The sequence below is a fragment of the Pezoporus wallicus genome, unplaced genomic scaffold (genome assembly GCF_028554395.1).
Source record: "Pezoporus wallicus isolate ANWC-B61680 ecotype Strahan unplaced genomic scaffold, APGP_CSIRO_Pwel_v1 contig_8057, whole genome shotgun sequence".
In the NCBI taxonomy this organism is placed as follows: domain Eukaryota; kingdom Metazoa; phylum Chordata; class Aves; order Psittaciformes; family Psittacidae; genus Pezoporus; species Pezoporus wallicus.
In genome coordinates, this window is record NW_026637044.1 from 649,228 (window position 1) to 669,419 (window position 20,192).

General features: G+C 45.2%; 1 protein-coding gene across 3 annotated transcripts in view; it reads left to right on the plus strand.

Annotated features, from left to right (window-relative positions):
• The window catches only part of SMARCC1 (SWI/SNF related, matrix associated, actin dependent regulator of chromatin subfamily c member 1), a 94,118-nt gene extending 77,121 nt beyond the window's left edge, over positions 1-16,997 (plus strand). For all 3 annotated transcript variants that reach the window (XM_057402833.1, XM_057402831.1, XM_057402832.1), the window contains 2 exons: positions 13,185-13,361; positions 14,983-16,997. In XM_057402833.1, coding sequence (XP_057258816.1) covers positions 13,185-13,361; positions 14,983-15,068 — 263 coding nt within the window. In that variant the 3' untranslated portion in view covers positions 15,069-16,997. The remainder of the gene's footprint in view (positions 1-13,184; positions 13,362-14,982) is intronic.
• Positions 16,998-20,192: the final 3,195 nt, after the last annotated feature.

A 20,192-nucleotide genomic window follows, 5' to 3' on the forward strand; every position in this document is an offset into this window, starting at 1 on the left:
ACCTGAACAGAGATGCTCCTTCAAAAACAATCATTCCCTCATATTTTCCAGTTCATTGACACACCTAACTGTGTAAAAAAAAAAAAAAAAAAAAAAGAGGGAAAGGACCAGAACAAGAGGAGGAAGCAGGAAGCTCCTTTAGCAGTTTCCTTTGTCAGGGCACCTCATGCTAGTGTATTTCTCTGCCCTATCTGAGGCTTTGCTTTCTGCCTTCTGCCTCTCTCTTTGATGCCAGGTGAGAGTCACTGAACCATGTTGGTCAGAGGGATCACTTGAAAGTATCCAGTCTTGCCTTCTGTTCAGAGCCAGGTCAGCTGAATCAGATTGCAAGGGACTTTTCCTCTTGATACCTCCAAAGGTGGAGATATTCCTAATCCCACAGGATAGAGAAATTAGGTGGCAGTGTGGCTGTGTTTCTCATCAGAATGAGGAGCATCCATCCACTGTACATAAAAAAATACCTATTTTAAACAACTGTTTGTGCTTAATGACAAAACTAACAACCCTACTGTTAAGTAACCAAGTAGCTTAATAGTATTTGGAGTCTCACTTTTAAAGCATTTTACTATTAAAAGGGGTTTGGACCACCAAATATTGTACTTTTGCTGAGAAGGTGTTTATGGGAGTTAGAATTGGTGCTTTACTATACTTGTTAAATGTTGTTGAATGGGTAATATAAAATAGAATAGCACCACCTGGCTTGTAACCTGATTGTCCATCTGGAGCACAACGAAGGAGAAGATGAGCTTTTACCAATTTTCAGCTGCTTGACCAAAAACTACTCCAAAGGCAAATCTGATCAGTTATTAGTCAAAAATATTTTGGAAGATTTTTGCATAGGCTGCTGCTGAAGAAGCTGAAAATTTGGGTTATTATAATCAAAAGCAGGCAACAGAAAGCATTCAGGAGCTTGAGTTTTCATTTTGGGAAAAGGCCGGTGTTAAGGTATGGCTTGGAAAAGAGTGAAAGTGCATAGTAAACAAGCAAGATTTACAGATGACCCTGAAAATATGAGGTATCTAATCCAACTATGTGAATCTCCACAGTAATAAAACTTGATTCAATCAACAGATGCAGACTAATGCAAATTGGACAGGCAGGTAATCGGCTGGGGATCTAGATGTTTAATCAAACACTTCTTTCCAAGGGACCAGCAAGTTCCTGGCTTTGCTGTGCACTTGTGGAAGAAAAATGCTGACATTGCTTTGGGAGCTGTTTTTTGCTGAAATTGAATTTGGAGCATGATAAAATATGGTCTTTTTTTTTTTTTTTTTGAGATCCAAAAGATGTTGTAGCGCGATTTGTCTGTTGTGTGCTATATTGACAACTTGGGTCTATTCACTTAACAGTAGAATGAAGACACGTTCTGTGAAATGGAGAAATGGCAAATTGATAACGGATTAAAGGGGGGAATCATTGCATATCATTAGACTAGCTCATACTTAGAAGCTGCTGTTGAGACCGAGAATGAAAGAAGATTAAATGCATTGTTGTATTCACTAGGGGACTAATAAAACTTAATTTCTAATATATTCGCATCTTTGATTCACATAACACCTTATTACTTCAGCCCCATCATAATCATCCAGGTCCTCTATCCCCAGTGATCCCTTTCAGTGTGTATGGTGGGCAGTGTGGTGCTATGGTAATTAGTCAGTACCTCTCGCTTTCAAATTTTATTAAAGTCAATCAATAGATTGACTTTTCCACCACCACCCCTCCTGTTAGAGGGCAGCAGACTGATGGATGAGGTGCAGCATTTAGGCTTCTGTGGCAGTGAAGCATCTGGTGCTCTCATGCTATACAGGTACAGGACTAGGATCTTGCCTTCTCCCTAGTCTGACAGTTTGCTGGTCTGATACTTTCATGAAGGTGAGAATTCAGAGGCCCTTTTGGAGCTTGAGTGCAAACTCCTCTGCTGCTTCTACCATACTCCAACTGATCTTGCCTAGAAAGCAAAATAGGCTCTTCAGTGGAAGTTCGTTAGAAACGCTTGGGAAGTCCACAAGTGCCAAAGTTCTTCAGCTTCACAGTGGGGTTTTGTATAATTTGAGGGCAAGGAGAGAAAACGGAAAGGTTTACCGTTTCCTCAAGCGAGTTCAACACTTTGAGTCAGTCCTGGGGAGGGGGGGAATGTGTAAACAGTAACTTCAGGATTCTTTGGTCCCCAGAGATTAGTGATTCACAGATTGACCTGATTTTCCATTTAGGTAGCTTTAAGATGCCCACAGTTTGACTTCCCTTGACAAATCAGTACATCATCACAGGGTGAATCTCTGTTGGAAATACCTCTGTTGCATTCTGCAGCCTCCAGAAATCTTACTGACATACTGAAGCAGTCAGCAGTTGCATTTTGTGTACAAAACACATGCACATCCCCCACCCCGTGTATTATATACATTAAAAAATAATCCCTTACCACATCAGTGATGTTGAATCTGTGATAAATGCTACAGAACTTCTATTGTATTCTGTGTATTTTCCTTACTTTCACATTTTTGGGGCAATTGTGTGTTTATTGAACTTAAATGTTTTGGAGCGTTAGCAGTCCAGTCCTTTCATGACAGACCTGTACATACATAGATCAGCAGCAATTTTTGCTGCTCAGTTGCTAATTTGGGATCCTTTGACAAACTGGTGAACTTCTGCACGTTTCCCTGCTGCGTGCCTGCCCTTGAGTCTCCTGGAGTCTTTGTGGAGCTGCCAGAATTTGGTGTGTGTGAGGAGATGAATTTCACCCTGCAAGGGAGGGCTGAGGTACACTTAAAGATGAAAACTGAAAGCTCTTTTTTGCTGCTTTTAGTCCTATAGATGAAGCTCCAGCTTCAGAACTATTGGTGTACAGCTTGACATGTTTTTGTAAGACGATGCAGTTTCCTTACCTCAGCTTCTTTCCAGTAACAACCTGCTGTCCCTAAGGTGGCCAATTTCAAGAGCTCTTGATAATGAAGAGACTATTCCTCAATGATTTTGGAGACTGTTTTGTTCCTACCCTGCTTCCCTATTCAGAGTACACTGAGATGGCACTTCGAGCCATGGTTTAGTGGTGGACTTAGCAGTGTTAGATTACAGTTGGACTTGATGATCTTAAAGGTCTTTTCCAACTGAAATGATTCTATGAATACCATGGTATAACTCTTCTTTCACATATAAAGATGTTACTGGAGGCTTAGACAAGTTGCTGCCTGATGGTTTGTCTAACAGCTCTGCAGGAAGAACTGACCCATTCAGTTACATTTGAGACAAATCCCCAAACAGCTTAGTAGTAACTGGGACGTGTCAGTGGGCAACCTTCCAAAACATAGCCCTGAGGGTAAGCTGGAGAAGGAAATACCCTGCGCAATTTCCTGTTCAGCTGCATGTTTTTAACTCTAGACTTTACCTTGGTTCTCACTAACAGGTTTTCTAACAGGTTTCTGACTTTAATAGTGACTAAAAGTGTAAATGTTGGTTCAGTAGACCATGAACAAAATGCTATGTCGGATGTCTTTAAGGTGATTGATGAAAACTGAAGAGATGGTAGGAAACAAAAGTGATGAAAGGACATGAAAAGGCACTTATAAATGGAAGGGAAAAAATCCTGCTTACCACTCTTTTCGATGCAGAAGCAGTGAAACCAAATCTCTTAACTAAAGTTAACAGTGAAGCTTTTTCCAGAGAAATGTTCTTTAGTTTAGATGTCAGTCTCTGGATGCAGCTGGAGAACATCTCCAGTTGAGGGTCAGTCCTTGCAGTGAGCCGCTTTTCATAGTTATGGCCATGCCAGGTTCTGCTGGACCGTGGAATTCACTGGAACATACTGAAGAGCCAAAAATCAGTCCAGAGGCCAGCACCTGCAGGCAGGTTCAATGAGAGAGAAACCAGTACCAGTCAGGAGAGCTCCTCCAGAGAGGAGAGCTGTTGGTGGATTCCACATAAAGCAATGGTGTTACCCAGTCAGCGTACAACACACAGCCAGAGAGGCTTCTTGGAAGCTTCTGCTGCTCCTCACAAGGCTTTTCTTTCTGGTTTACTATCTTTTTGCTAGCCGTAATAAGCAATGTGGTATGATGATTAAGGTTTGGGATTTGAAAACTAGAAACAGGGCTCTGTTATCAGCCTGCTTCTCCAGTGCAAGCCTGTGATCTGAGTCTGTCTGCATTAAGCTCATCCTTTGGCACCTGGGTGTGATGAGACTCTGGTCAACTCAATGACCAGAAGTGTGTTGCAGTTCTCAGGCATGGGCACTGATTTCAGTAAGTCCCATTGTTTTCCCACATCTCCTCTCCTTTCCCACAATTTTTACTTCACCTTCATTTTGACTGAGCTTATTTTGTTCTCTCCTTTCCCCTGGAATGCGGACTTTCAAAGTAGAGAAATAAAATTGGATTCCACTGTGAAAGACTAAACCTTGTAATTATAATAGAAAATAAAATCCCCGATTTCTTCCTTTGTTACCTGTCTTGCTGCTGGTTATATCATATGAAGCACATTATTGATTTCTCGTTGTGCACTGTTCTCATTATCTGTGAAATAAGTGCCTTGTGCTAATGATACTCGTGGTAGTATGAGAAACTTATTGAAATTCTTGGAGGAAGAGAGATGTATATTAATAGCTGTCATTAATTAACTCTTCCCTTCAGAGGGGATTTTCAGCTGGTAAATAATTCCAGACCCAAAGCAGAAGTGGTGTAAGGAAGAAAGGATACACTTTCCAGTGCAGCTGGATGAGTAACTTTAATAACCTCTTCCCCCAATATATTGTGCATAAATTTTCTGTCAGTGGTTGAAATATTCAAAAGAATGTGGTTTTAAACTGAGCTGCTGGATGCTGTTTCCTGTTGGACTGATTGCAATTCCAGGATTTTTTGGTATAGATAAGGATTTTGAGTTCACTTTCTTTTGGCAAATATTTTCCATGAACTTTCAGTGCTTGCTGTTATCCATTGTACGTAATGAGCTTGCTGGCAGGAGACACGCAGGGAGTAGTCAGATAAAAGGAAAGCAAAGTCATATGGGTAGTAAATGGGTTGCAGTGTTCATCCACAGTGCTGTAATATGTGTGTAGTTGTGAGGATTGCTAAGGGGTTACAGTGGTTGGTAATACAGAAACGTTAAAGTCACGTTGGGTGCTCTCTGGTATGCTCTTCACAGTATGAAAACTTGGCCAGGCAATAGGTGTTATGGACTGGAATACTAAATAAGAGTCAACCACAGTACAGCAGTTCCACTGGAGATGATGGATAATATTTTAGTGACTTGCACTGCGCGGTCATCTTAACATCTGCAGAGCTTCTCTAGTAAGTTTGAACAGCTCTTAACTCCTTACAAAATTTATTATTGAAGATGTGTTAATATTTGAAGGCTACCAGTACTGCTCTGCAGAACAGATGTCCTTGCTGCTGTGACACACTGAGCAGCTTCTTGACAAAGTATCTTCCATCATATGTGCTTTGTTGTGGAAAAATAACAGTGAGCCCTTGGCTGGGAGGTGTTGTGAATGTCAGGACCCTGCAAGCCCAGCACAGTGTGCCTCTGCATTCAGAGGTATCCGACTTGTGCACACCAATGCCTTCATCGTCGGTGAATCATGCCAGAGGGGAGTGACAGAAATGCAATATGCAAGTGAAGTGGAAATTCTGCCTCTCCCCCGAGATGCGGTGCTAAATGAGTTATTGTGGTTAATTATTCACAGTTCTTGGCTATGAGATTCTCTGCTGCAGTGTGTGTGTGGAGAGGACGTGCCGACAGAAGGGATGCGTCTAGGACGTTGGTTAGAAATACAGATTTCCGGGTCGTCTGAAAACTGTTCCCAGTGGGAAGGAGCACAGCTCTGCAGAGCAGCTCCACTGCACTGCAAGAAGCTAGCTGGCATTCCCTGGAGCCATTCTCGTTTCTGTTTCAAGACTGTGAAACAATTCATTCAGTAGTAGGAGAGCAAGATTTCAATGGGGCGTGTCCCTTACAGAGATCAGAGGAAGTCTTTGCTCCTCTCCAAAATGTTGGCAGCCGAAGGAGAGACTCCCTTCACGTAGCACTGGCTGTGTTTGCAGATTTCCTCTTTGAAAGGTAAATAAGGAGATGTGTGCAGGAAGATTTAATAGGCTCCAAGCTTTCTGCAACATGCTCCATTGGCTGCTACAGTGAAACAAAAACACTAAAACTGTTTACCACTCCAGTACCCCTCAAGTAGCTGATTTAATAGAGGTAGAGGCTTATTTAATAGAGATAAATACCTTGGAGATCTTTTAAAAACCATTCCTCATCCGTTTCCCTGTAATGTGAATCTGCAGTTGGCATTTGCTAATAGCGGAATGCTTCAGAGCATACATTAGAGAATGTCTACAATCTGATGTGTAAAGGATTTTTTTTTTTTTAGTCTGCTAAATCTCATTTTATTGAACCTTTTGGTTTTATCTCTTCCTGCGTCTCCTGTTTTTAAGCTCACCCCGTATGTAGGTCACACTTCCACATTTTATGCTTGAGCCACTGTCTTGAAGCGGTATCTCTTATAAAATGAAAAACTACTATCTCTATAGAAATAGGACTTCATTTTTGCCGTAGAGGTGGTAGTGATTTCCCCTTGGTTAATCCATTTAGTTGGGTATTGCTTGGTTTTACTGCTGAACTTCAGCATTTTGGAGTTCTGGTTTGTGATAGGATTGTTCCTTTCCGAGCTAATCTGTAGATAAAATTGTTGCAGACCATGCCAGGAAGGCAAAAAGTGGTCAGCCAACCCTGCACTCAAACACAGAGGAGCTGCTCAGCTTATGGTCATCTTCAGAAAAACGGCAGCGCTGCTTATTTTTAAATCTCCTAAGATTTAAGGGAGAAGAAAAGCTCTATAGACTCCTTGGTCTGGGTAGCAGGATGCTTCACGACAAGCATCATTATGAGATTTGGAGTCATGACACACTTTGAATTTGTGAAACAATTTTTTTTAAGTTGTTTTCTTTTTTTAATGGTGACTTTAACTTGGCTGTAGTTGATTTGAATATAGAACATCGTTCTTGGATCTGCACGTTACTGCAGGTTTGACAGCCTTTCACTAACAAAATACTTCCCAGTGTTAAAGCTCTTAAGACCTCCTGTGAAGCCACTCAGTGTGCAGTAAAGCTGATCCAACTCCAGGTCTTGCAGAAGAGCTTTTTTTAATATTAATCGCTTCATTAGTGTAGAGAGAATCTTGTAGGCATGTGGTGTTAGAGGGAGCATGGCCAAATTATGGAGCGGTTGAGGCTCCTGTCAAGCGGCAGCTCCCAGGCTGGGAATTTGACAGTTTCCAGCTATCTGGTCTGCTGAAACACAGCTGTGTTTTTCCAGTTTTTACATTTTTATTCCCCAATCAACCTTAATTTTGCCAGTGAACAACATCCCTCATAGCTGTGAATATCTCCTGTTTTTGCTACAAAGCCCTCAGTGTCTTTGGGTGGTGTTTTATGTCCAATTTCCTGTTTTGGTGTGATTCAGTCCTTGCCACCTTTCTGACCCCAGCAGTTTGAGTTGCCCAGTATCTGCTTCTGCTTGTCTGCCTTTTCTTCCACGTCCTTGTAGCTGTGATCATTTATTTTTTGGGGGGGTTGAAAAATATAGGAGTTAATGAAAAATTAAAGACCTACTCAAGCAGAGTTACTAAGAGCATAGTAATGTTGTCTTGATGTACCAAGTGGCTGCTCTTCTTTTGCAGTACCCTGTCAGAGTAAATACTGGAATCAAAACGTGGGAGGAGTGTGAGGATGAGGACATATGAGGAAGCAGTGCTCATCTTGCTGTGTGAGCTAAGCTAGATCTGGACACAAGTTTCTAATGCTGAAGCTTGATACACCATCTCTGTTACTCTGTTCTCCAGCAAACTTGACTTTTCACAAGTAGGTTTCAAGTGTGCGCATATCCTGGGTCAGCCCAGAGGTCGACATCACTGCCTTTGACCTGATAAATTGCAAATGCTTCCTGTAGACTGTTAAGAAACAGGGTAAATGCAAATCAAGCCTTCCACAGTCATGTTCCTCAAGCATTTTGACACTGGTGCTTAGGGGTTGCTTATGACTGATGGACAAGGGTAGAGCAGTTGATGTCATCTACCTGGACTTGTGCAAAGCGTTCAACACTGTCCCACACGACATCCTTGTCTCTAAACTGGAAAGACATCAATTTGACAGGTGGGCCACTCGGTGGATAAAGAACTGGCTGGATGGTCCCATGCAAAGAGTTGTGGTCAATGGCTCAGTGTCCGGCTGGAGACCAGTAACAGTGGTGTCCCTCAGGGATCGGAGTTGGGACTGGTCTTGTTCAACATCTTTGTTGGTGACATGGACAGTGGGACTGAGTGCGCCCTCAGCAAGTTTGCTGATGACACCAAGCTGTGTGGTTCGGTTGATACGCTGGAGGGAAGGAATGCCATCCAGAGGGACCTTGACACGCTTGTGAGGTGGGCTGATGCCAACCTCAGGAAGTTTAACCATGACAAGTGCAAGGTCCTGCACCTGGGTCAGAGCAATCCCAGGCACAGCTGCAGGTTGGGCAGAGAAGAGATTCAGAACAGCCCTGTGGAGAAGGACTTGGGGGTGTTGGTTGGTGAGAAAATGAGCATGAGCTGGCTTCAGTGTGTGCTCGCAGCCCAGAAAGCCAACTGTATCCTGGGCTACATCAAAAGGAGCATGACCAGAAGGTCGAAAGAGGGGATTCTCTACCTCTACTCTGTTCTTGTGAGACCTCACCTGGAGTATTGTGTGCAGTTCTGGTGTCCTCAACATAAAAAGGACGTGGAACTGTTGGAACAAGTCCAGAGGAGGGCCACGAGGATGATCAGGGGACTGGAGCACCTCCCGTATGAAGATAGGCTGAGAAAGTGGGGCCTGTTCAGCCTGGAGAAGAGAAGGCTGCGTGGAGACCTCGTAGCAGCCTTTCAGTATCTGAAGGGGGCCTACAAGGATGCTGGGGAGGGACTCTTCATTAGGGACTCCAGTGACAGGACAAGGGGTAACGGGTGCAAACTTAAACAGGGGAAGTTTAGATTGGATATAAGGAAGAAATTCTTTACTGTGCGGGTGATGAGGCACTGGAATGGGTTGTCCAAGGAAGTCGTGAATGCCCCATCCCTGGCAGTGTTCAAGGCCAGGTTGGGCAGAGCCTTGGGTGAGATGGTTTAGTGTGAGGTGTCCCTGCCCATGGCAGGGGGGTTGGAACTAGATGATCTTAAGGTCCTTCCCATCCCTAGCTATTCTATGATTCTGACTATTGTGTTCAGAGTCACTAATAGACATACCCCCTGCAGTTTGTGTTGGCAAGTTCCACAGTTTAAATTCGGTGAAAGCAGGTTTTTAAATCTGCAGTATTAGAAATTGTGATGCTCACTTTCAGTTCTGCGTTCGAGGAAACTAAAGGCTTCCTGTTTGCTTTTTCCATGGCATGTCTAAGATCATGAGAAGTATAAGCTGTTATCTTTTCCCCTATGCAGACTTTCTCCCAAGTACCCTGATGGGCATCAGTTGTGTTTCTGCATCCCTACACTGAGTCCTCTTCTCTGTTAAATAGTTTTTTGAGTGCACTAGAAGACTTTAAACTGACCAGGAATACGCAGCCTGTCAGTACAGTGAGGCAAATCCTCAAATTCCCTGCTTGCCTATGAAACAAAACCAGCCTGCAGTGATATTCTGTTGCAGACTCAAAGGAAGAGACTAGATTTGCAAAAGCAGCTTCTGAATGTTCAAGCTGCTCTTAGAGGACTTCTCAGGTAAATGGAGCAGAATATAAATTTTTCCTGGAAAGTGACTACTTTGAGTTGTTGTTGCCATGATGTTTCATAAGGGAAGAGAACAGGGTATCAGTTACTGACCTGGCCATGTCATCCACCTTTTCTTCTTTGCAGATTGAGATTGTTGGTGAGACAGGATTTTTTTCACGTTTGTTTAAGTATTTCACCCTGAACCTCCAGCAACTGCAACAAGCTGCAAACATATGCTGTGACTCTAGTGCCACAGGTCATCATGTAACATCAGGCATGTCCCGAGTTTCTACAGCTGTCTCCTGTAAATCAGGGGAAAATCCCAAATTCTGGAGCTTTACCAGCTGCCATTGTGCAGCTGCATCCTCTGACAGGCTGTGCTTCAGAGCTGATCTTCAGGCTGAGACCGTATGTACCCTTGGGCTTGTTTCTGCACACAGGCAGCCTTGTGGGGTGAAGAGCTGCTTGCTTGTCTACCTGCCATGCTTATGTTGGAAACTCAGCACTAGCACAGAGCTGATTACAAAGAGCCTGCAAATTGTCAGTCTGGGGCTGTTTGAAAACCCACCAGCATTTTGTTTCTTAACAGCACTGGTCCTGTAGCTCTTGACCCACTCCTAATACTAATAGATCACTGTGTCTTTAAGTCTCAGCCCATGCCTGGCCGTTACTTTCAGTGACAGTGTTCTCATGTTGCCTGCCATGCTCTTTCTGCCCAGTCCTCATCTCGCAGTGAGCTGGACCAAAACAGATGCACAGATGCCAGCAGCAGCAAATTCATGCCACATCTGCTTAAATCTTCAGTTATCTGCATATTATCCGCTGATGCACTTGAGGGCTGGGCTGCCAATCAGGAGGTCTGAGGCAGGCTGGAGGAATGGGCTGACAGAAGCTTTGTGAGATTCAGCAAGGAAAAAACCTTTCAGCTGTTGACTGGAGGTGCAAGGATTCCAAGGGGCTTCTTCAAAACCACCTATTCCCCATTACTAAAGCAGAAAATATTTTGTTGATAGTGATGACAAAAGAGGATTAAAAGCTCAGATGTATACAGCTTTTCTGGATGGCTGCTGCTGCCACTCTAATATGTAGTGATGGAAATGCCATGATGAGTGCTGCAGGCCACTGATCAGTGATGGAATGTGTCCAGGGATAACTTTTCCTTTCCTTTCTAAATGTTTGAGAAGTCCAGTGGTTTCTGTAGAGCTTTGTATCTGCTGCTTGCCAGTATGCTGGTCTTGCTCCTGTAATCAGGCAGCATCAGGTTGGCACATGGACCTTTTGCTTGTATAACCTGGAGCTCCAATACTGTTTTCATGGTTCAGTGCTTCACAATTCCTGTGAATTTAAGATTCTTCAGTATCTGCCAGGACTGTATGAAGCCAGCAGGCTGTGGTGTGTTGGATTCTTTTGCACTGTTTAGTGGCACTGGTTTCAGAAGCAAGTACTGCCTTATACCCAGAGTACCGCATCCAGCTCTAAGGCCACCAGCATAAGAAGGCGCATGGAGCTGTTGGAGCAAGTCCAGAGAAGGCCATGAAGATGCTCAAAGGGCTGAAACATCTCTGCTATGGACACAGGCTGAGAGAGCTGGTCCTGTTTAGCCTGGAGAAGAGAAGGCTCTGCGGAGACCTTAGAGCAGCTTCCAGTGCCTAAAGGGGCCAACAACAAAGCTGGAGAGGGGCTTTTGACAGGGGCAGGTAGGGACAGGACAAGGGGGAATGGCTTTAAACTGCCAGAGGGGAGACTGAGATCTGAGGAAGAAGTTCTTCCCTGTGAGGGTGGTAAGGCCCTGGCACAGGCTGCCCAGAGAAGCTGTGGTTGCCCCATCCCTGGCAGTGTTCAAGGCCAGGTTGGTTGGGGCTTGGAGCAACCTGGTCTGGTGGAAGGTGTCCCTGCCCGTGGCAGGGGGTTGGAACTGGGTGAGCTTTAAGGTCCCTTCCATTCTTGGAGTCTGTGATATTCTGGAAGGATGTGGTTGAGCAGGGCAATCTTACGTGGTTAGCAAAGGCACCAAACATCAGGGAAGTGGAGTGAGTTTATCTGTGTTGTTTTTTTCTTTTTTAACTGTTGTTCAGTAGGTATTCCTGCATGGTTGGACTGTTCTTCAGTGGTCCCTCTAGCTTTTTGATGGAGCTGGAGAAGGATCTGTGATGGCTGGTGAACCTCACCTCTGTGAGAGCCTGAGTCGTGGCCCTTGGGCAGAAGTTTCTGTACAGGCATTACGCAGTGACAGCTCTGAAGGAGCAGGGTTTGCTTTTGATCACTGGGGTTGAAGTGCAGATTATTACTCTTCTAGATCACAAATTCCCAACCATTCAGGTATAGCCCACCATTTCCTCTTAGACAAAGTGAAGACTTTGCTTTGTCTTCTGTCTTCTGTGGCTGTGTGAAGTTGCTTGTGGGCCCGTGTGGTCCTGCCTCTGGCTGAAGGATGCTGACTAAGATCTGTAACCAACCCATTCCAGGCAATAGCTTATGAGCTGGTGCAGTTTCCTCACATCTTATAAAATGGAAGTAACAGATACTAATAAAATATTATTCAAAGCTCTTGTTCCGAAGCTGAGCTTAAGAGTTAATAAATAGTGTTTGTGCTGAAGTATTGACTTGGACACAAATCCAGAGGTCTGACTTTCTTGGCTTTAACCACTGGTGTGGCTGTTAATGCTTTTTATGTATGTTCAGAGCCTTTTTTTTGTTGAGGGTTCTGTCACCATATTTTACTTCACATAACCACCTGAGGTTTGGGGTGGAATGAGCTCTCCTGAAAAGAAGTCTTTACAATCCATGCCTAATAGCTGCTTTTCTAACTAAAATACTGTACCTTCATGTAAGTGTGTAAAAGTAAATGTAATTGGATTATGCAAAATAATCTCTTAAAGTGAGGTTTTAAAGCAGTTAATAATAAACAAGTTGGAGGTGTCTAAAGCTGGATGATGCTAACAGGTGCTTTGTGCAGCTGAAACATAAAAGGTCTCTTACAGAGCTGATATGTAAGAAAGACTTACTGGAACCCTCTCTTGCATTAAAATCGGGTTTTTAAGAGTAGAAATTTCTCTACACTGAAACTTCTAACTGTCTGATTTCAGTTCCCCCATTAAATTAATCCATTAAGGTTTGTGGCTGCTCTGTTTCATCACATGCTCTTAATTTGATGCTTCATTATTTTAGTGTAATTTGTTTCCACTCCCTCTTTAGATTGTTATCAAATGCCTCTTAAGCGGGGGTTTACTTAAAATTCTGGGGTTTGACTGTGTTACCTCCCACTTGCTTCTTGATGTTTGAGATTACAAGGTCCTGAAGGGGCTCTTCTGAAAGGGAATGTGTTGATTTGGGGGAGTACAAAAAGGTGTTTGGAGCATGTATGGAGTTGGCCGTCATACAGAAGACTTTTTCCTCACTTCTCAGAGAACAGCTAGACTCTGTTTTTCTCCTCCAATCACTTCCATGAGTCTCACATCATGTCTCTCCATTGCTCTTGCAGGTCAGATTCCAGGGCCCGGTTCGATGATACCCGGACAACCCATGCCAGGCCGGATGATGCCAAGTGTGGCAGCTAACATCCATCCAGCTGGCGGTGGTCCCCCCCCACCTGGCATGTCACCGATGACAGGAAATTTAATTGGACCTCGTGTTCCTCTAGCAGCTCCGAATGGCATGTGTAAGTGGATGTCCAGCAGAAAACATTTTGAATATACCTGGTGTGGCTTTTTCTGTCTCTTGCCTAGTTGCTGGAAAACTCATTGCAGTTGAAACCCCTTTATCTGCTGCAGGAATAATAGGATCTCTGCATGTTGGAAGCCAAAGACTAGTGCCAGAGGTGTGCTTGAAGCTTTAAGTGCTTGTCTCCCCTCTAGGTATTCAAACATATTTCATTGTCCTTTATTTTATTTATAGCATCCCTTATTTTATTTATAATGACAGTAAGGCTCTGTGGTCATCATCACTAATTGCTCCTGACTTGCTCTGGAAGAATGCACAGTAGAGGTTCAGGAATTAACAGTATCTAAATCCTTACGTAGCAGAGGAGAGAATACAATTCAGTTCAACAGTGCCTTGCTGAAAACTTGGCATTGTGATATTAGAAGGAGGAAGTCCTAATTAGGCAGAAGCAAAAGGTATATTGGGAATGTTCTTTACACACTATAAATACCTACACCTCCAAAACTGAAGTTGATTTATGCCAGCCAAAAAAAGCAGTAGCTCCTGTGTGGGTGTTACTTAAATGAGTGTGAGAATTTGGCCAAAGCCAGCAAGCAAAAGAGAAGCTGGTGTGGCTGGTGTAGGATGCTCTGCTCTGAATTCCTCAATATATTTGTCTGTATTAGCTGTAGCCTGGGACAAGCTGCTGGCCTGCTTCAGCACGGCAGCCTTAACCCCAGAAATGTTCCTCAGCACACAACTGTCTCCAAACAGGCAAAAGTTGTGATGGCTTGTAGTGCCTCCCTCAAAAAATAATTGGGAAAAGCCATCCCGTTTTAGCCTCAGATGAAGGGAGTTGCTGAGGAGTACTGACTCATTGGTGTTAACCAGCATAAGCATGAGATACTCCCTTCTGATGCTATTTTTGTTCAAACATTGCTCCTTATTCTTTTGGTGCTGTAGCTTTACTTGGTTTTCCTCCCTTTTTTTCTGAACCTCTACCGCTGGGAATATCTTGCGTCAGGTTACATTCCTGCTTACTCTCTTCCCTTATCTTAATTTCTTTTTTCCCCTCCCCTATTGAACAAGTCAGTCATGTTCCATTAACATCTCCTCTCTGTGCATGAAATCTGGCCTTTTGTATCCTTCATTTCTTTCCTCCTACTTGCTGCATCTGTGGATTCCTCTGCTTTAACCTGCATACACTGCTCAGAGCTTAAGTGCAGGCTCTGTTTATATAAAGTCTATTGTTGCATCTATTTTTAAAGAAAAGAGCCATAATCTAACGGTTCAAGCACAGAGGTGGGAGATGAGAAATGCTAATTCCAGCTGAAGGTTGCTTGATGTGAACTTTGCCAGCTACTGAGCTGTCATCTTTTCTGTAAAATATGGGAATTTTTTTCCCTCTTTCACAGCGTCCACACAGTGCTTAGTGGTTGAAAAGCGCAATAAAACATGCAGTGAAGCTTCCTTGGGAAGCTGCAGTCATGGCCATTTCTGGGGACAGTCCTTGTTGCTTTTTCCTCCAACAGCCACATCTTCTGTGGCACATAGACACCTGGGCATCGGCATTGGGTTCCTTTTCCATGTTCAGCCCTTCCTGGTGTCCTGCTCACTGTTTCTCTGCTGTTTTGCCACAGATCCCCCTCCAGCACAGCCACCTCCACCAGCAGAAGGAGTGACTCCACCTCCAGCAGCAGCCCCACCAGCCTCAGCTGCTCCCTAAAGCAATCAAGGAAGAAGGAACTTCTACAGCAACATAGTGGTGACCAAAAATGAATTCCTCAGTTACCTCCTGTTCCCCTAGGAGGTTTTCACCTCCTGTTGGCCTGCCCCGGTTGTGTATGTGTGCATATACATACACAGATACAAGCACATTATACACAGGATCTGCCCACCACTATGACTACCTGTAACTTGGCAATACTCCGCATTGCTTTGGGAAAGCTTCAGATCAAAGACGCCAGTAGTGCTGCCATGTTGCTGGTGGGAAGTCCTTTATGCTTTGGTCTGCTTGCCTTTCAGGGTGTGCTCGACTCTGGTTTCTTTCATCTTGGTGTTTTGAACTTTGGGTTCTCCTGGGGAGGGTAAAAAAGAACCAAGCTTGCACAGTGAAGGCGTTAGCTGAGCTTTAGGATGTAGCATGTGCCCACTCCACCTGTGATCTAATGTTTTGAGTTCTCCAGGTAGAGCAAAGCATCAAGGTTGGATGCCAAACCAGTGGTTCGAACAGAGAAGGAAAATAAGGGCATGTTGTAGCACAGAAGGTGTAGGAATGCCACTGTGTTCATTACAGATATCTCATCATTAAGGACAGTAGCCGAGTCCTGGGGCTGCCTCGCTAACTTATTAAAGAAAATATTGATCCAGTGCAAATGAAGCCAGGGGTGAATCAATTGGAATAAAACCACTCAATGGTAGGAGTTTTCTTGCTCCAGTTTTTACCTTTCTTTTGCCTTTGAAGGTGGTAGTTGAACCTCTTGAGTAGTTTGGTACAGTAGCCAACTGAGGAATAAACCCATGATTTTTAGTCCCTCTTTTTGGAGCATATACTTTTTACTTTTTAAAATGAACAAAAAAAAAAAGTAGATAGCAAAGAAGTGCTAGCATTTGGGATTGGGTTGGGATGGCTGGGATGCAAATGCCAGAACTACCTCCTGTGGACAGCTGAGGTGTGCAGTCAGCGACCGTGGGTCACGTCTCCAGGACAGCTCACACATTACCTTCCGCTCACTGAGCTTCCATGGTCTGGGGGGTTGAGATGTGAGGGAACAGCTTCAGCAGGCAAATCTAGGAGTGCTTATTGAAACCGTCACACACAGACCTTCAGGCTGACAACAGCTGCCTGTTCGCTCATCGTTAGTGACTGCAGAAAATCTTTTACCCATTGTGGTTTGGGTTCTTTGCTCTCTTCCTGGTATAAGAGCATTTGCCAGGTTTCCTTGCAAAAAGTCTGGCGTCTGCTTGCTTGTTTAAAGGGTGGCTTTCGGCAGTCAAGTGCAAGGTGGTGGCCTGAGGATTGACCAGAGAGAGAGCTCTCAAATACATCCGAAACCTGCAGAACCACCTATACCATTAAAAACAAAAAGATTTCCTTTGAAGAGCACTCAGGTGATGGACTCATCAAGGCTAATGGTTGAACTTCCCAGGTCTTACAAGCACATGAGTGCAGATTAACCAGTTCTGGGCTCCATGCTCAGATGATCATCCACAGCCTTGTTACTTCCAGCACATAGGAATGATGCTTTCCACTGTCAACCTCTAAAAATCCACAGTGCCTAGCAGAGAACAGTCAGGGCCTGCCTTCCTTCCACCTCCCACAAAGGAAATTCAGCCTCAACATTACCTTTCCCTCCAGGGTCTTTGGGGTGAGCATGGGATTTTCTGGTTCAAACCGTAGTCCAGTTTAGAATAACCTCAGGTTGTTTTTAGCGTGATCAAATATAAAAGATCCAGATGGAGACTATTTTTTACTGTACTAGTGGCGATCCTACAGAGTACCTGAATTCTTGACACTGTTGTGTTTCTGTATAAATAATACCTGTGCTGACTTTTTCATCTGATCCTATGTACAGGGCCGGTTTTATTCCTGCAACACAGCCTCCCAATTTTGTGAAATAAATCAAAAAACAACATGGTTTTTGTACAAAGCTTGCGCCACTTTGTCTGGAGTCTCCTTTCCCTCTGTGTGTGTTGTGGATGAGCTGAGACTTGTTAATATGATACGGGTTTATTTTGGGGCTGCATTTTGACTACAATGGAGTAAATGCAAAGCCTGATCTTGTTACTCTGCGAGGTGGGAGACACCAAATAGTGCAGGCAAGCAAAGGCCTTTTGCAATGCGCTCGGCAATCCCCTGCTTTGGAAAATGGTATTTCAGATTTAAAAAGCTTAATGAATCTGGACGAGGTAAAACAGCAATCGAGGCCTGATGGGATTATTTCTGTTTGATTCCTGCTTTCCCCACTGTTGTGCTGTGGACAATCGCTCAGGCTCGTGTTCCCAGTTGAATCACACGCTTGAAAGAAGAGCTCTGAAGTGGCAGATTTTAATAGAGGAGGGTTGGGCATGCTGACCGAGCAGGATCCCACTGTTCCTCTATTCCCATACCAGCTTTGCTGTTAATTGTTTAATTCAGATGCCTGTTCAGATCTTTTGTCCTCTCCTGCAGGGGTCCGGAGGCTGCCAGGGTAGTTTGCCTTTTTGGTTAAACTGAAACCAGGAATCCAATTAGGTTTATGTCCTAAATGCTGTTGCTACTTCACATAAGAGCCTTTTCCTCTGAGGAAGTGTGCTACTGGTGCTCCTTCCCGAGCATCCCACCTGTAATACCCACAGTCCCTAATTCCCTGAAGCTGGAGAAGGAAAAGCACAGGGGTGGAGATGTGTCTCCAGGTCCAGCACACCCCATGAAAGCCCCATCTGCAGTTGGGGAACCCTTTTTGGGTGTCATGAGAAGTCCCTGGGGCTGGGGTCCTCTGCCAAACACTCCCTTGGTCGACTCCATAATGCTGCTCTGGTGTTGGGGCCAGGTGGGAAGCTGAGGAGCTCAGCCTTGGCACTCCGGGTGCCTTGGGCAAGGCTTGTCCTTTGTGATTGCACCCTTCTCGTCCTGGGATTGTCATTTTTCCTCCTCTCCTCTCGACCTTTTTCCTAAGGAGCACAAAGGAATGGTAAATCATAGCATCAATTGTTGAACGCTTTCTTTTTTTATTGATGTGCCTTTAAAGCTTTGCAGTCACCAAAGATGGCTGAGGCTGGGCTGTTACCTTGACCAGGTGGTGGTCTGGATGCAGTTTGGGCCCACACTTGCTGTATGGCTGTTAGATCCCCCCAGCTGGTCCTGGTGATGGGGTGGGAGCAGTACTGAAGGGCTGGGATCACTTTGGCTGCTGGGGTGTGGAGCAGTGATGGACTGGAGAGAGCAAATTCCCATTGACAGCTTTATGATGGGAGCACAGTAAAGCTTGGAAGGCACATTTAGGACTGGGCTCTAACCTGTAGCCCTTGAAACTGGTGCAATGTCCACTCCAACAATGCAGTAGCGTCTTTGAGGCCAAGGTGCTTTTGGGCTGTATGGAAGCTCATCTCGGTGCCAAACCTTTCTGCTCTCCTCAAAATACTAGCTGTCCCTCCTGTTACTACACGCTGCTAAGAGGAGGTTATATCTTCATCCAGCCTGATGGTGCCAGAGACAGGGATGGGACATGCAGGTTTCTTTTCTTGGCACTGTTGCCTCGTTGGCACAAGAAGCAATGGGGCAGTGGACCAGGAACGGCAGCAGGCATTCACACCCCCTGCCTGCACTTGGCTTGGCTTCCTGATAATATCCTAAAACTCCCTGTTGTGGCTGTGTCCTGACCAGCCATACCAGCTCCACCATGTGGTTCCTAATAAGCTGTTTGGGATTTTTTTCCCCTGGGCTTATTTAATAGGGCACCTAAAGAGTTTTGGTGTGCAAGTGTGCGTTGGCCTCCAACGCGTTTAGTTCAATTCCTGTGCCTTTCTCACAAGAAACTTTTAAAACGGAGGATTTGGCAAGGCTGGAAACCTCTTTTCAGACTCCACAGGTTTTATAGCAACAAAGTGGGTAACCCCAATAGGTAGTGCCAGACACAGCACCTATCCCATGGGCTAATCCCCCCCCAAATCCTGGTAGGAGCCGATGTGCCGCAGACAGTCGGTGGCAGTGGGTGACCTGCCAACGGCTTGGGTGTGCTGGAGCCAGTGCCCTGCCTGGCTCTCTAGGAACAGGGTTGCTCTTTGTCTGCACTGTCTCCTGCCTGCCCGTGTGTGCTGTCTGTGTGGGAATTCCATTGGAACCTCCCGCCACTGCTCAGGGATCCTTCTCGGCATCCCTGGGAGCTGTTGCCTGGAGGCTGCAATGGGAAACCCAGGGGTGATTATCTGGATTTTATTTTTCCCAAATTCTTCATTTTTGTCCTTCCAAGTTGAAGTGTAATAACCCCAGCCCAGTCTCCATCAAAACCAGCAGCCTTCCTAGTATGCTCCTGGGTTTCTAGCACCAGGTCTGGATTGGCAGTGTTGACGGTCACAAACACCAAGGTAGGCTCCCCCAGGTCTGTGGTGCTGAGGTGACTGAGTGCCATGGGGAGGAGCAGGGCTCCACTGCCAGGTGATCCAGCAGGCAAAAAACTGGACCAGCAACTTCCACAGCGCAAGGTTCAGCCCAGGTGCCGCTGGGAGCTCTGTGAGGAGCATCTCCTCCCTGAGCACCGGTTCATGTGCAGTTGAAAGAGCCACCATATCCCTGCAGGATCCAGTCTGTGGAAATGCCTTGCTCTGTCCTAGCACTGGGGACTGGGGAAAGGCAGCTCTGTCCTTGGAGGATGCTCAGCAGAGTTGATTCCTGCAAACCCATACAGAAGGCACATGCAGCTGATGGAGCAAGTGCAGAGGAGGCCACAAAGATGCTCTAAGGGCTGGAGCACCTCTGCTACGGAAACAGGCTGAGAGAGCTGGGCTTGTTCAGTCTGGAGAAGGGAAGGCTCCGGGGACACCTTAGAGCAGCTTCCCGTGCCTAAAAGGGCCAGCAAGAAAGCTGGAAAGGGGCTTTTGACAAGGGCAGGAAGGGACAGGGCAAGGGGGAATGGCTTTAAACTGACAGAGGGGAGATTTAGATGAGATCTGAGGAAGAAGTTCTTCCCTGTGAGGGTGGTGAGGCCCTGGCACAGGTTGCCCAGAGAAGCTGTGGCTGCCCCATCCCTGGCAGTGTTCAAGGCCAGGCTGGACAGGGCTTGGAGCAACCTGGTATAGTGGAAGGTTTCCCTGCCTGTGGCAGGAGATTGGAACTGCAGGAACTTTAAGTTCATCCAAACCATCAGACCCA